Source organism: Thamnophis sirtalis, unplaced genomic scaffold, assembly GCF_051295495.1.
Source record: "Thamnophis sirtalis isolate CommonGarterSnake01/CBP01778 unplaced genomic scaffold, rThaSir2_p1.2 scaffold_2, whole genome shotgun sequence".
Classification (NCBI taxonomy): Eukaryota; Metazoa; Chordata; class Lepidosauria; order Squamata; family Natricidae; genus Thamnophis; species Thamnophis sirtalis.
Window position 1 is genome coordinate 97,395,831 of NW_028261382.1, and position 14,007 is coordinate 97,409,837.

The following is a 14,007-nucleotide window of genomic DNA, read 5'->3' on the forward strand; positions in this document are numbered from 1 at the left end:
GCCAGGGGCCAATCTGGGAGTTGACACGTCGCCTAGCAGCGCACTTGCTTCCTGGGCTCCGGGCTGCTCTCAGGCTCCGCCTCTTTCTCCTGGCTGCCCAGGCAACCCAAAGCCGTTGTGGGGGGGGGGGGGGATGAAACGGCAGCTTCTGGCAAAGAAGTCCCTGCCCGGCGCAGAGTGGCAGGGAGAATGGAGCCTTAGACCTTCTCTGGGTTCCTCTCCCAGGCGCCTCGGATGGGACGTGGGCAGGTAATCTCCCCCCCCCCTCCACCGCCTCCTCCCCTTATTCAGTCCACCCTGGCAATTGTCTTGGAGGGAAAGGAAGCCCCCCCTGCCGCCCCCCTGCCAGGAGTCCCCGAGCGAGGCTTGGAGGAAAGACGGGGGTCGAGGTGTAGCCAATAGCTCAGCTGAGGTGGGGGGCGTGGAGGGGAAACGCCCTTAGGGAGCTGTAGGGAATGAGGGGAACCGAGGCAGAAATGCGCATCTGGGCGGGGAGGAGCTATTCACGGCTAAGCCCAGAGCGCTCCCGAGGGAAGGCAGCCCCCACACACCCATCCATCCAGGCCAGCTCTCCTGCCGCTGCCGGTTTGGCTGGCGCTCGGGGAGGCTGGCGGGAGGACCAGCTGCTTCCGGCTAGTGGCGGGAGTCCTGAGGCGGCTGCTCCGGCATGAGTGACGGTGCACAGAGCATCCTGATCCAGGAAGGGGCGCAACTGACGTACCAGGCGAACCTCGTAAAAGCCCCCCCAATCACGGCCAGGTAGGAGGAGAACCACCATAAAACGGTGCCCCCCCCATTCCCAACCCCCCCCCCAAATTGTCGCAGTAGGATACCATGGTCGATGGTATCGAAAGCCGCTGAGAGGTCTAATAGGACCAGGACAGAGGAACAGCCCCTGTCCCGAGCCCGCCAGACACCTCCAAGGCCAACCCAACCAATGCCGTCTCTGTGCTGTATCCGGGCCTGAAACCCGACTGAAACGGATCCAGATGGACAGCTTCATCCAGGGACTGGGGAAGCTGACGTGCTACCGCACTCTCAACAACCTTCGCTACAAAGCGAAGGTTGGAGACCGGACGATAGTTGGCTAAAGAAGCTGGGTCCAGGGAAGGCTTCTTAAGGAGGGGCCTCACCACCGCCTCCTTCAAGGCGGTGGGAAAGAACCCCTCTCTCAACGAAGCATTGGTGATCGCCTGGAGCCAGCCTCGTGTCACCTCCCGGGAAGCCGAGACTAACCAAGAGGGACACGGGTCCAGCACACAAGTGGCAGCACTGAGTCTCCCCATAATCCTGTCCATGCCCTCGGGGGTCACAGGGTCAAACTCAGATGGTCTCCACAAGATTCATCCCCGTCGATTCGCCCGAATCTACCCAGTCAGAGTCCAAACCTGTCCGGATCTGAGCGGTTTTATCCTGCAGATACTGAACAAATTCTTCAGCCCTGCCCTGCAAGGGGTCTTTCCCAGCTCCTTGGCTAAGTAAGGAGGGGATCACCCTAAACAGAGCAACTGGACAGTTATCTGTGGACGCGATAAGAGCGGAAAAATGTTGCAATTTTGCCGCTTTTATTGCCACTAAGTAGGATTTAATATGAATTCTTACTAGTGTTCGATCGGATTTGGACCGGCTGGCCCTCCAACCACTCTCTAGGCATCTTTTCCGGCGTTTCATCTCCCGGAGCTCCTCGGTAAACCAGGGAGCTATCCGGGATCGACACCTGGTCAGAGGCCGCAAAGGCACAACACGATCCAAAGCCCCAGTGGCCGCCCTATCCCAGGCTTCCACTAGGGCTTCGGTCGAGTTGTGAGCAAAGGATTCAGGAAAAGTCCCAAGCTCCATCAGGAACCTTTCAGGGTCCATCAGGCACCTGGGGCGGAACCATCTAGTCAGTTCCGCCTCCCTGCAGTGAGGGGTAGCAGTATGGAAGTCACGCCTGATGAGGAAATGATCCGACCATGACAAGGGTTGGATAGAAATATCCCCTAAATCTAGATCATTCATCCACTGCCCAGAGACAAAAATCAGGTTGAGTGTGTGTCCCCCATTATGGGTGGGGTCTTGAATTAACTGAGTTAGGTCCACAGCCGTCATGGAAGCCATGAACTCCCGAGCTGACTCGGATGTCTCGCCAATGGAAGGCAGATTGAAATCCCCCAGGATCAAAAGCCTGGGGAAATCAACCGCCAATCCAGCTAACATATCTAGCAGCTCCGGCAGGGCCCATGAAACGTAGCAGGGAGACAGGTATGTAACAAAAAGGCCCACCTGAACTCCAAGGCCCCATTTCACAAAAAGGGACTCACACCCGCCTATCTGACGGTGACCTCATGAGGTCTGAGACTTTCCCTAATAACCACCGCCACCCCCCCACCTCTGCCCTGGGCTCTCAGCTGGTGAAACGCCCGGAAGCCTGGTGGGCATAATTCACTAAGGAGAACATCCCCCTCATGGCCCAACCAGGTCTCCGTAATGGACGCCAGGTCCGCTCTGCCCTCTTGTATGAGGTCGTAAATGAGAGGAGCCTCTCCCACAAACAGTAGAGATGGTGGACCCCCCCCCTCCAATGGAATGGCTTAATGTCTCCCCCGGAATCCCAACCCTTCCCTTCCCTCCCGACCCGCGCCCATTGGTTAGCTCTCTGGCCTGTGCATGTAGGTGCATATAGTATACTGCTGTGGGTCTTTGCCAAAATAAAAAGCACACCTCTAGGGAGAAGAACTGTGTTTATTGCAAGGATTGCTGAGTGTCTGCATTACAAGAAAGAGGGGCCCCAAACTATGGGGCAGCCAGGATTATTTTTATAGAGGTTGGGGCTACAAGGCGGGAAGTCTTCAGAGTCTTCAGAATGGCTGGCCATTTGGGCTACCTTCTTGTCCTTGGGCAAAGGGAGCCCTCCCCAGGGCCAGTGGAGCTGGAAAGCCACTCTTGGGCTTCTTCACCCAAGGGGTTGGTTTAAGGGTGGCTCGCGGAGGGCCTTGCCTTGGTGTCAGTGTGAGCCTGAAATGATTGGGCAGAGAGAGGACGGGGTGGGGAAAGCGTGCAGCAGCCTCCGTTTTCTCTGCTGGGTTTATTTTCGGCATTACATTATTGAGCTCCCAGCCCCGGGAAGAAGCAGAGGCAGCCTGATGGGCCTTTGGCCTCCTGTAGCCAGGCAGGGAGGGTGGAAGTGGCAGAGTCTCTGTTGGAATCCTTCAGGTGAACCCATTTCCCTCCTATGAGGTCATTTCCTATTATCTTCCAGAGGAGCAAAGAGACCAGAGATTCCTGACCGATTCCTCTGCCCATCACCACTCGGGTTAATTCAGCTTGCTGTGAAAGGCTTTTTTTCTGCACAAGGGCGTAAGACCCCGTATGTATTGGGTGGGGGAGACACCTCATATGTTTGGTAGTGAATGCAGCTGACACACGTATTGGAGGGGGGCACCTCTTTGCAATCACAGCAGCTACGCCTGGCAACGATTCCCCTGAAACCTCAGACTGAATGAGAAAAGCTGAAGACTTGTTGCCTCCAGCAGAGGAGCAATTAAGCAGGGTGGGGAAACGGCCTGAGGTCTCTGGGCATCCTTGGGCCTGGCTGCTAGTCGTGGGGGGGAAAGGCTGCCAGTTGCAGGGAGCCAGGGGAGGGAGGGGGTGCCGGGGTGAGCAGGATGCAGCGGCTCCTCAACCATATTGACTTGGCACCTGACCAATCTGGCATCTTGTTCACCCGGGCAGCCGACAGGGAATGTGCTCTTTGGGGTATTAAATTGGGCCAGGAGGGGGGGATTTAGTGATAAGGCCTTAGAAATGCTGCTCTTGTCGTGCTCAGGCGAAAGGCTCCTGTCGGGGCCCTCTCCCTGGCAAGGAGGACACCAGGGGACGGGCATGCAAGTAACGGAGAGAAGCTGAGGGGAAGAAACGGCAGCATGGCAGGGCAGCCCTTGGGCATTCTCCGTGAACAAGGGCAGCCTAAAACCACGAGGCCATGCAAAGGAGACCCTCCAGCCCCCATCCCTTGAGGCACTGCTGCACATCTGCTCCGCCGTCTTGCCAGGAGGAGGCCTGGAGAAAGACCCGCGTCCAGATGCAGCCGGCCCCAATCCTGAAACGCCAAAGAGCCCCTGGAGAGGACGATGCAGACGACCATGAACTCGATGCAGGTCAAGGAGAGCCAGCTTCTCGCCCTGCCCTTTCGGTCGTCCCTTCCTCCGCTGCCTTCTGAGGGAGCGAGGCAGAGCCTCCACCCCGCCCCCCAATGCTGATGGCGTTTGATTGCCAGAAGGAGAACCAGGCCCTTGGCCCAGTGCCCACCTGCTGTATCCCTGCAGCTGCAGGGCTTGTTGAAACTGAACCTCTGCCCGAGTCCAGAACCCTTCGCCCTTCAGACATGCGCAATGCCAGGCTTGTCATCCGCCTCTGCAGTTTCTCCCAAGAAGCAGCGCTTGTTTGCAGCCAGCTGAGTAACATAGTTGTGTCTCAAGCATCAGAGGCTTGAAAGGGGGTCTTCTCCTGCCCTTGGTGGAGTCCAGCAGATCAACCTGGAGGGTTTGGAGCCCAGAAATCTGCCCCTCGTGGAGTCAGGCCTTTGGGGCCGATTTAGAGTCTATTTTGGAGCCCGGCAGCCCATTCTCCGTGTTCTCATTTGCTGAAGAGCTCACAAGGCACTCCCTGCAGGAGACAGAAAAGAGACGGGCTCAGTCCCGCTTCGCCCTGGGGGTCCCAAGCAGAGGCCTTCCCGGGACTCGCTTCCCCTCCCCACGAGGGCATCCAGGAGGAAGGCCTCTGGGGAGCTCCACTGCCTGGAGGAGTCCCCCGTGGCAGGAGGGCCAGCCGAGGACCAGACGTGTTACTCACCCAGCCCATATCCCACCCAAGGCAGCGCAAGCACACTCACTTCTGTTTCCGCGTCTTCTTGAGGATGAAGAGGACCAGTTTCTTGGTCACCATGATGAGGATGATGAGCCCAATGATGCCACCCACAACAGACAAAATGATCCGTGTCAGTGTGTTGTCAACCTTCTCCACTGTGGAGGCAGAGAAGGGAGGGAGGGTCAGGGAGAAAGGAGCCACGGGCTCCCCCACAAGCCAGTGGCTCAGAGGAAGGCCTGTTCCCACCACCCCAGCTGCGGAGCTGGAAAATGCAGTCCTGCCTCGGTCGGTTGCCTGTACACGACCGAAGCAAGGCCAGGATCCAAGGCCTGGCTGCTACTCACACTTCACCACCACTTTGAGAGTAACGGTGCCACTGTGGTTGGCGTCCTTCTCTTTGGGATTCTTGACCAAGCAGGTGTAGGGCCCGGAGTCCTCGAAGTCGGCATCAAGCAGCAGGAGGGAAACGTTGAACTCCCGGTTGTCCTTGCTGAGGGGCAGGTCAGGTGGCAACATGTGCTTAAGGCTGAACTTGTAGTCTGGATGAGGCTCCGGCTTGGAGTCTTTGTTCTTTACCAGCCCTTTGAATATCTGCAGCAGGTGGAGATCAGTGAATGAAGTCATGGCTCTCAAAACCTTCCCTCCAGGTGGGATTTCGCCAGGGAGATTCTCTCCTGTTCAAGAACTGCCTGACGCAGCTCACCAAGCGTCCCCCACAAAGGGGCTGAGGGTGGGGCCAGCTGAAGGGGACTATCCCCCCCCCGCTCCTCCCCCTCCTGCTGTGCAGACAGTGGGATGCTTCCTGGCAATGCAGAATTTCCCATAAGGGCCCCAGTTTTCCTTTTCCCTCCACACTTGGACCCCCTTTTGGGGGAATGGGGGGGACGCCGTGCCTCCCCTCAAGACTGAGGACTTTGACTGCTTCCATCACCTCCATCCCCAGGCCCTGGAGCACAGGGACCTCCCCTCCCCTCCTTTGCAGAGACTACACTGTGAAGAAGGGATGGGGGAGGGATTGTCCGGGCTCTCTGGCTGCCCTCCAAGCAGACCAAGTGGCAGCCCAGACTCTGCAGAACTGGTAGGTGGAGACAGGCAAGGCCCCTTATCAACGTGAAGGCTGCCTTCAACCGTTCACTGCCATTCATAAAAACACCGATCACGACACCCACAAGAATAAGGAATTGATCTCATAAGTGAATAGTGCAGGTAGACCTTGCTTAATGACTGCCTCGTTCAGCGACTCTTCAGGGCTGCAAAAGCACTGGAAAGTAACTGTGTAACTAGTCCTCAACACTTGCAACCAGGGCGGCTTTGCTTTTGCAACTGCCCCCCCACCCACCCCCCACCCCCACCCCCGGTCACGTCATTCCCACTTGCTTCCCAGCTTCTGACCAGCAGAATCAGTGGAGAAGGTAGCAGTAAAACCACAAGCCATGGTCACAGGGTACCTTGTTCACTGACCACACTGTTTAATGATGAAGCTGCCGGTCGCATTTGCGGTTGTTAAGCAAGGACTACCTGTAGGTCTATTCATCTTCAAGGAGCCGTAGGTGTTCTCTGCTTTCTTAGCTTCATCAAAGCAAAGCAGCCTTGTCAGCCCCTCGGCCCCCCTCCCAGCCCGGCCCATTGCCAGTCACCGCAGGCCACGCACTTCGGTCTGATTGTGGCTCCACACGAAGGTGGCTTTCTCAATGCCGATGCAGGAGGTGAAAGTACAGGGCAGGAGCATATTGGTGCCATTCTTGGCATAAACGACAGGGGCTTTGCCCACCGACACCTCCAAGGCCAGAGTCCGAGAGCACAGCTGGAGTCCTAAGGAGGAGGAGAAGAAAAGGAAGGAAGGAAGGAAAGACGCTCATTTTGTTTTTAATCTGACCCGAGTTCTTTTGAAGAGACGGACTCTCTTCACACCAAGTGTGTCTCCTATTCTTGCCTTACTTGCAGGGACCAATGACCACCTAAATAGGTTACAGCAAACTCAGGAAACAGCTTCCCACGTACCTGTGGGGCTTGGCTCTACAAAGCCAGCTTGGGGAGGGGGGAAGGGGAGAGGGCAAAGAGCCATCCTCTCCACAGATAACTTTGTTCTTCAGCGTGCTTCCTGGCCCATGGCTTTCAGGCTCCCTCTGGCCACTTTACTCATCTTGAGCAAAACAGAATTGATCTCATATCCCCAACCCAGATGGGTTTTCACATGGCCATTAGGAAAGTAGAGCAACACTCAAGCGCGATGAAGTTGCTGGAAGGCCTGGTCATGCCCCACCTTCTCAAATTCCCAGAAGATGCATCAAATGGTCCACACACATTGGACCAAACATGTTCTTACAGAGGACCAAGAACGGGACCTCTATTGACATCATAAACCAAGCTAAAAGGTTCTCTGGTGTCCAATGAAGAGCCTCTATGCCAAGGGTGTCAAACTCAAGGCCCGGGGCCCAGATCCAGCCCATTGGTGCTTAGATCTGGCCCACAGGACTGCCCTGGAAACAGCAAAACACCCACCTGTGGTGCCTCCGCTAGCTAAAATGGCCCTCCTGAGCTCCGTTTTCACTAGCAGAGGGTTGCAGGAGACTGTTGCAGCCTAAAATGGAGCTCAAGAGCCTGTTTTTGCTGGCATAGTGCTTGGGCCTCTACAGGTGCCCCCAACATAAGTGATGTCAGGCTGGCCATGCCCATCCTGGCTCCCCGAGGTCAAAAACAACCCCGAAGTGGCCTTCAATGGAATGGAGTTTGACAGCCATGTTCTGCACCCTCAACTGAAGATGCTACAATTGGGCAAATTGAGCGGAATGCTGAGAAGGTCCTGATTCAGCCAAAGTGTGTCTTCCAAGGATGCCATCAACCAAACAGAATTATCCGAAAGGAAGGATGGCCCTACCTCTTGCAAGCCAATAATGGAGTTATGGTGCTCTTTGAAAATGGTGACTGGTCAAACTTCTCCAATAGGCCACTTTCCCCCCTCTTTGCAGCTTAACGTACAGACTAAGTTCACGGAACATGCTAGACCAGCTAAAACAAATTGGCAGTTTGTATGAAGTAGGTTAGGGGACCCAGTTGCAATTTCAGCTCTGATTCCCAGTTCAAATGTCCGTGTTGCCTAAAAAAGGCTTCTTTATGTTGTGCTCTCTGAAACTTGGCCAAGGGCAATTGTCGGAATCCGTGAAGTGGAGGAAGAGCAGAGTTCCTGGAGCAGTCAGGTGCAGTGTGTGTGTGTGTGTGTCTGTCTGTCTGTCTGTCTGTCTGTGTAGAGTGAAGAGTCAGCTGTGCAAGAGTTCTTTCATGACTCAAGGACACTCAAGAGCTTAGCTCCTTCTCAAATTCTCTTCCAGCATCTCCTCCCAGCTTCCTTATATGTCTACAAGGGAGCCCAGTTCTTGGCAGGACTGGATGGCCAGGTCATCCCAATGACAAAGGGACTTGGGACCATGGTCCGAGATGGGTGCAATCCCAACTCCAGGCGTTGGGTTGCTGTGTGTCTTGAACTCAACTTGTCCGTGGCATGGTCACAAGTGAGGGTGCCCTGGAAGAATCCCCTTCCTAAGCACTTGTCCATCTGGCTTGGGGAGAATGGCAGCTGACCACCAGCCGCTGCTTCAGGGTGTGCTGCTGCTCCTGCCTGCTGATCAAAAGCACTTGGGCACAAGGTGAACCCACCCCGTCCTTGCCTGGAATCCAAAAACAACATGCCCAGGGAAGGGAGACCATGGGGGTCAGTTGGGAAGGGCAGACCCAGGTTCAAATCCTCTCTCAGCCATAGAAACCCCCTGAGTAACCTTGGACATGTTATTTCCGTTCTCCCCAGGAGGTAGCTACTACGGGAACAGCCTGGAAGAAGAGAGACGAGGGGAAGCTGTTTTCAACTCTTGGAAGAAAGGCACAAAAGGAATATAGACTCCTCCCCCCATCTCACCCTCTGAGCCAATGGCAGTTCTTCTGCCTCTGCCCCAAAGGGACCCTGACCACAGAGCAACTCGGGCGCATCACCATGGATAGACCTGGTGTGTCAAGGGAGACTCGAGGGGAAGCCTTCACTTACAAAAGCAGGCTTAGCCGCTAAGAGCCTCTCCACCTCTGGCTCAGCTTTCCAGTGGGTTCAGCCTCCTCTGGCAGCCCCTGTTGGGAGGCACCAGCCCAGGGCTGGTCCTTGCTCAGAAAGCCATCCAGCCTGCTCCCCACAGCACCGAAGACTCTGCACAGCCACTGAAGAGCTCTGGATAGTCCACATGCAGGTAAAGTGAAGGAATTGACTGGGATTGGAGTGGAACAAGCCTCTGCAAGGTGCCAGACCTTTAAGTGGCATCAAGCCAACACGGGAGCCTCTGGTTTGTCTGGGACGGAGCAATTGCCAGGCCCTAAAGGGGGGCTTCTTACACAACTGGCCCAGGGAGGAAAATGGGAGGGAGGAGGCTTTGCAATTAAAGTTTATTACAAAATATTTATCGGGCACTACAACATTATTTTACTACAGGTATTTGCCATTCAGAAAACAAAATAACTGGGGACTGACCTTGCTAACATTAGCAGAGTGGGGTTTTCTTTTCTTTTTGCAGGAGTTCAGTTAGAATTGCACTCTCTATAGGGGGCAGAATTCATTTAAAGGGGGTCCGCCTGATTCTCCTGAATGCCACTGTGTGCCACTGCTCCAGAGAAAGATTGAGACCAAGGAAATTGGCGCCCTTCTGACTTGTTCAGGGGTCTTGATGGGACACTCACATGCCAGGTCAAGGAAACAGCATCAGCGGTAGAGAGCGGGAAGGGAAGGGGCCTCGGATCCTCTTCTCTGAACCCCTCAGAGCAACCCGCAGATTCCCCTCCCTCCCCTCACCCAGTTTCAAGAAGGAAACTTTCTGTGTAAAAGAAGCTTCTTGGAGCCGAAGCAAACTTCTTACAGCGAGGTCGTGCTTACTCCAAAGGAGTAAAGTCTAGGATTCTGCTCGAATCTTTCAAAAGTCCTCCGGGGAGGGGAGGGGGGGCACGCAGAAGTGGCTGCCAGTTGGAGTAAAAAGTCTCCAACGCGCTACAGCAAATGCGGGAGGAAACGCCGGTCCTGCGCTTCCCCTATCCTGCTTCCCACCCCCACCCTCGCTCCGCAGAGACGGCAGGCGAGCCGCGGCGGGATAGGGCCAAGGGAACTGCAGTTGCGGCGCGCGCCAGCGGAAAGGGGACGGCAGATGTTCCCCCATTTCTGTCCGAGTCACGCGCCCTGTTAGGTGACCGCGGACCGGCCAGTTGGCTGGGCCCCCAGGAGACCGACGGTTCCCCGAAGCTCCGAGCGGCTTACCCAGCAAGACGACTCCCAGCCAGCCCACGGCCATCTCGGCAACTACTCGGCCGCCTCTCTCCTCTCCCGTTGACGCCGCAGTCTCTGACTGCCGAAGTTGCTTTAGCCACCGACCGCCGCAGTTGCCTCTTCGGGCTCCGCGCACGGGCCGCCCCTTCCAGCAGCCGGCAGCCTAAAAGGCAGCGAGAGGCGGAGGCGGACACTCCCGGAACCGCCTCCGCGGTGATGCCAGGCCCCCCGCGGAGGCGCGGAGGGAGCGCGCAGCTTCGTCACCCCGGGACCGGGGAGCAGCGCCGTCCTCCCCGAAGGTCGGAAAGACGGCTGGAGCAGGCGCATCCAACCCTCCCACGTTCGTTGCCTTGTACTTACCCCGGCAGGGACGGAGTCTTTCCACAGTCGGTCCCACCAACTTTCTGTTGGCAGAATTAGGCCTTAGGAACTTCCAAGCAAGGTAGCCCAGGGAAGGTTTTTGGGGCGAGAATTCCTCCCAGGGGGAGGCGTGACTGTACCTTCATCTGTTTCGTAGAATAGGAAGGAAGCCCTGCGCAGCTTGGCCCTCCCTGGCCCTGAACCCCCCGCAGGGCAGTGGGCAAGCTAACTTCTCTCCAGTGGTTACAGGGGGGTTGGGATGGTTAGAACCCGTTAGTGCCGAGGATGGAAGGGCAGCAGGGAAATCAGGCGAGGGGCGGCCAGAGAGAAGATTCTTTCTCACAGGCAAAGGTGGAGTCACTGCTGAAGCGGCAGGAGGGAAGATTTCGTGCTGATCAAGGAAAGGCTACTTTCCCTTACGGGGAGCTGGAATCTTGCTGCCAGTTTAGCTGGGCTGGCTTTAGGGACAGGCCTCTCCCACCAACACTTCCTGTGTCCTCCAAGTCCAAGCCTGCTTCAGGCATCTCAGGAAGGAATTCACAGCTCAGGGATGCAGGAGGTGATGGGGCTCCAACATCCCACTCTCTGGGAAGCAGCCGGTGGCCGTTTCAGTACAGCGACCCTCAGCCTAGCTTGTGCCAGAGCAACGCCACCCAAACTAGGCACCCCCCACCGCAGGGAGTTCCTTCTGGTGTGGCATAGAAAGGGGGGAGAGATGGGGGGAAGAAGAAAGGAAAAGCTCCTGGCTGAAGTGGGAGGGCAGAGGATGCCGGTCTTGGGGGCATCCTGAGCCACTTGGGCTAGCTTCTGCTGATGTGGCAGGTGCAGAGATGCTGCAGGAGGGGCAGCTTCTGAAGCTCCCAGAGAATCATGACTCAGGGATTGTGCAATGAAAGATAAAAGAAAAAGAAAAAAGAAAAAGAAGCTGTAAAGGTGCCAGAAATTCCGGGCAGCAGCCTGGGGGGGGGAGGGGGGAGCAGCTCCTATTGCAGGGGGGGGGGAGGGGAATACTTTTTCCAGGCCTCTGTTGCGGGTGACCATTGCAGAAAGTCAGGGGCGCCAGGCCAAGAACCGAGGCCCATGGAGGGCCTGGCTGGACTTCAGCCAGGAGCTGGCCAGGACTCTTCAGAGGAGGCATTCGCGCTCTCCGTGCAAAGGGGCGTTTGGTTGGTGCCAGCGAGCCTCAATGCTTAAAGAACGGAGAACGGAGAGGAATCCCAGCGCGCGCCGGAGGAGCTTGGTTCTCCGGGGCCGCAGCAGCCCAGCTTGATCCGTTTCTCCGACGCTCCTATGTTCGTTTCCGCCGGGAGGAGGCAGTTTAGCCCCAAGGCCTCACAACTACCGGCCCCGTAAATCTTTTTGCGGCTCTGCGAAGCGTAGTTGCAGCAGGAGCCTCTCCGACCCGGCGCCGGCGAATTCTTGCCAAGGGCTTCACCGAGGAAACCCGGCGGCTTCCCTGAGCCCGATCGGACCCTGGCAGGACGGGGCGCTCTCTGGCCGCTAAGGCGATCCTCTCTCACCGCCGGTCTCCGCCTTCGCGGGTGCGCGGGTGCGGCCGGCCCCATGCCCCGCTTGCGCCCCCACATTCTCGCCGCTTGTTCCTCGGGCGCAAAAGGAGAAGGACCCGGGAGCGCGCCCAGCTGGCGCGAAGGAAGCTGCTGGCTTCGCAATCTTCCCTTCGCGGGAGGCGGAAAGCCGGGCATTCCGGAAGAACTGCGCGTCCTTGGGTTTCAAGTTGCTGTCCAGGCGGAGGAGTTGGGTTTCTCCGCCTCCGCGGGGGGGGGGGATCTCTCCAGAGGACACCGAGGAGGAGGAGGAGGAGGAGGAGGAGGAGGAGGACCCGGCGTTTTACAGAGCCCAAGAACCTCTGCGGACGTCCTCTGCCCTGGGACGCCCAGCTCCCGTTTGAGCCGTCTTCTGCTGCTGCTGCAGCCTCCCCTCCGCCGGCTGCTCCGCACTCGCGGCACCGCTTCCACCCCTCCCGCAGGAAGCCTCGAAGGGCCTCTTCCCGCTCTCCTAACCCACGCGCGGGAAAGTTTCAGGGACAGCCAGGCAGGCTTCCTCGAGGACGCTGCCGAGTTCTGCACCAGGCGAGAAAGCGGGCTCCTTCAGGTCAGGAGACGGTCCGCGTTTCTGGAGGGCAGGAGAGGAGGAGAGTCGGGGCAGGGAACTTTTATGGTTTCTCCCGACCAGAAGGGGTCCGGCGCGCGCGCACCCGCCCTGCTCAGAAGCCCCTCAAGGGAGGCTGAGAAGCGCATCGCGGCTGCTCTCTCCGGTCGCCCAGAGGAGATGCTCGCAGACTCCCGAGGGACCCCCGGTCTTCCCGGCTCTCGCCCTGCCGAGATCTCCCGCACCCGGACTGCAAACCTGATGGCCGCGTCTGCCTCCTGCTCCTCCGAAGTTTTGCAACGGAGACCTGGCCCCCTCCAGAAAAGAGGCCGCCGCCCACTAGGCGCCGAAGAAGCGCGGCAGAGAGGTGGCATCTCTCGCTTGATCCGACCCTGGCCTGCCCAAGAGGGAGCGAAGAATCCCGCAGCTTTCGTCCCCTCTCGGCCGGCCAGAGGTGCTTTATAACTCCAGCAAGGATCGCTGGACAGTCCGAGGGAGGGAGAGGCTTGGCCCCGTTTCTTTCCTTTCCAGCCTTCTGGTCGCATCTCGGCCCGGCGGCGGGATGGAGGAACAGAGAGTCAGGCGCACCAGCAGAAAGGAGAGAGGGAAAGAAGGAGCGGGGCCCAGCCGCCTCCCGTCCTCTGGGGCGGCCAGCTATCCGACCAATTAGGTTGGAGTCTGTAGCAGGTCCTGGGAGTCCGGCTTTCTTTCCTAGCACTACCGACCCACCCACCTTCTGGGCTGTGGATTTTCAGAAGTGCCTGAGACCAGGCGCTTCTGAGAGCCTCCTTCACCTCCATGTGGGACAGCAGTTCTGCTCACCCAAAGGGTGAGGGGTTCTCTGACCTGGCAGGGGGCTGAAAGGGAAAGAAACCTTCCCAGCCTCCTGGCCAAGAAAAGGAGCCAAAATGGAGGGAGGCCACAGGGCTCAGTCTCTCACCTTGGCCCAAGGTGCCTCTTGTGAAGGGAGGTGCATCAGTCCCTTTCTCGAGGGGGAGGGGGAGGGAGAGCCGGACGAAGAGGCCAGGAAGGCCAACAGCCAGCCTCCCCAATGCTGCAGTGCTGGCTCCCGGAGACGGTTTCCCCATCGAAAGACTTTCAAGAGTTGTGTAAGTACTGAACCCCAAACTACTTAACCTGCTATAAAGTGGAGGGTGTGGGGGTGGGAGTCTTTTAGACCCTCCATTCAAAGTCGGAGGTTCAGGTCCTTGATCCTAAGTTCCTAAGAGTCTCACCCCACAGCCAAAGCCACTTCCAATTTCTTAGCCCCCTTGAGATTCGCTGGCTTTGAATCCACCTGGCCCAGAGGAGAGCCTGGGGAAAGGGAAAGGCAACCCCCCTCCCCTCTCACAAGAAGGAGCAACTGGGGAAGAAGGCTCCTGGGGTGTGTTGGGGGGGGG

The 14,007-nt window shown here is 57.5% G+C and overlaps 1 protein-coding gene, 1 long non-coding RNA gene and 1 pseudogene across 2 annotated transcripts; 1 reads left to right on the plus strand and 2 right to left on the minus strand.

Moving 5' to 3' along the window:
- The first annotated feature begins 133 nt into the window (after positions 1–133).
- On the plus strand, positions 134–9,049 carry LOC148049010 (uncharacterized). Its single transcript, XR_015695579.1, has 2 exons — positions 134–249; positions 8,651–9,049. It is a non-coding gene; the product is annotated as an uncharacterized LOC148049010 (long non-coding RNA).
- LOC148049011 (uncharacterized) lies at positions 1,012–2,857 on the minus strand (annotated as a pseudogene).
- Positions 4,279–10,306, minus strand: SCN4B (sodium voltage-gated channel beta subunit 4). Its single transcript, XM_014055855.2, has 5 exons — positions 10,130–10,306; positions 6,500–6,660; positions 5,193–5,439; positions 4,874–5,003; positions 4,279–4,647 (listed from the first exon to the last, which is right to left on the minus strand). The coding sequence occupies exons 1-5, from the start codon at positions 10,161–10,163 to the stop codon at positions 4,557–4,559; spliced, it is 663 nt and encodes a 220-aa protein (XP_013911330.2). The 5' UTR covers positions 10,164–10,306; the 3' UTR covers positions 4,279–4,556.
- Positions 10,307–14,007: the final 3,701 nt, after the last annotated feature.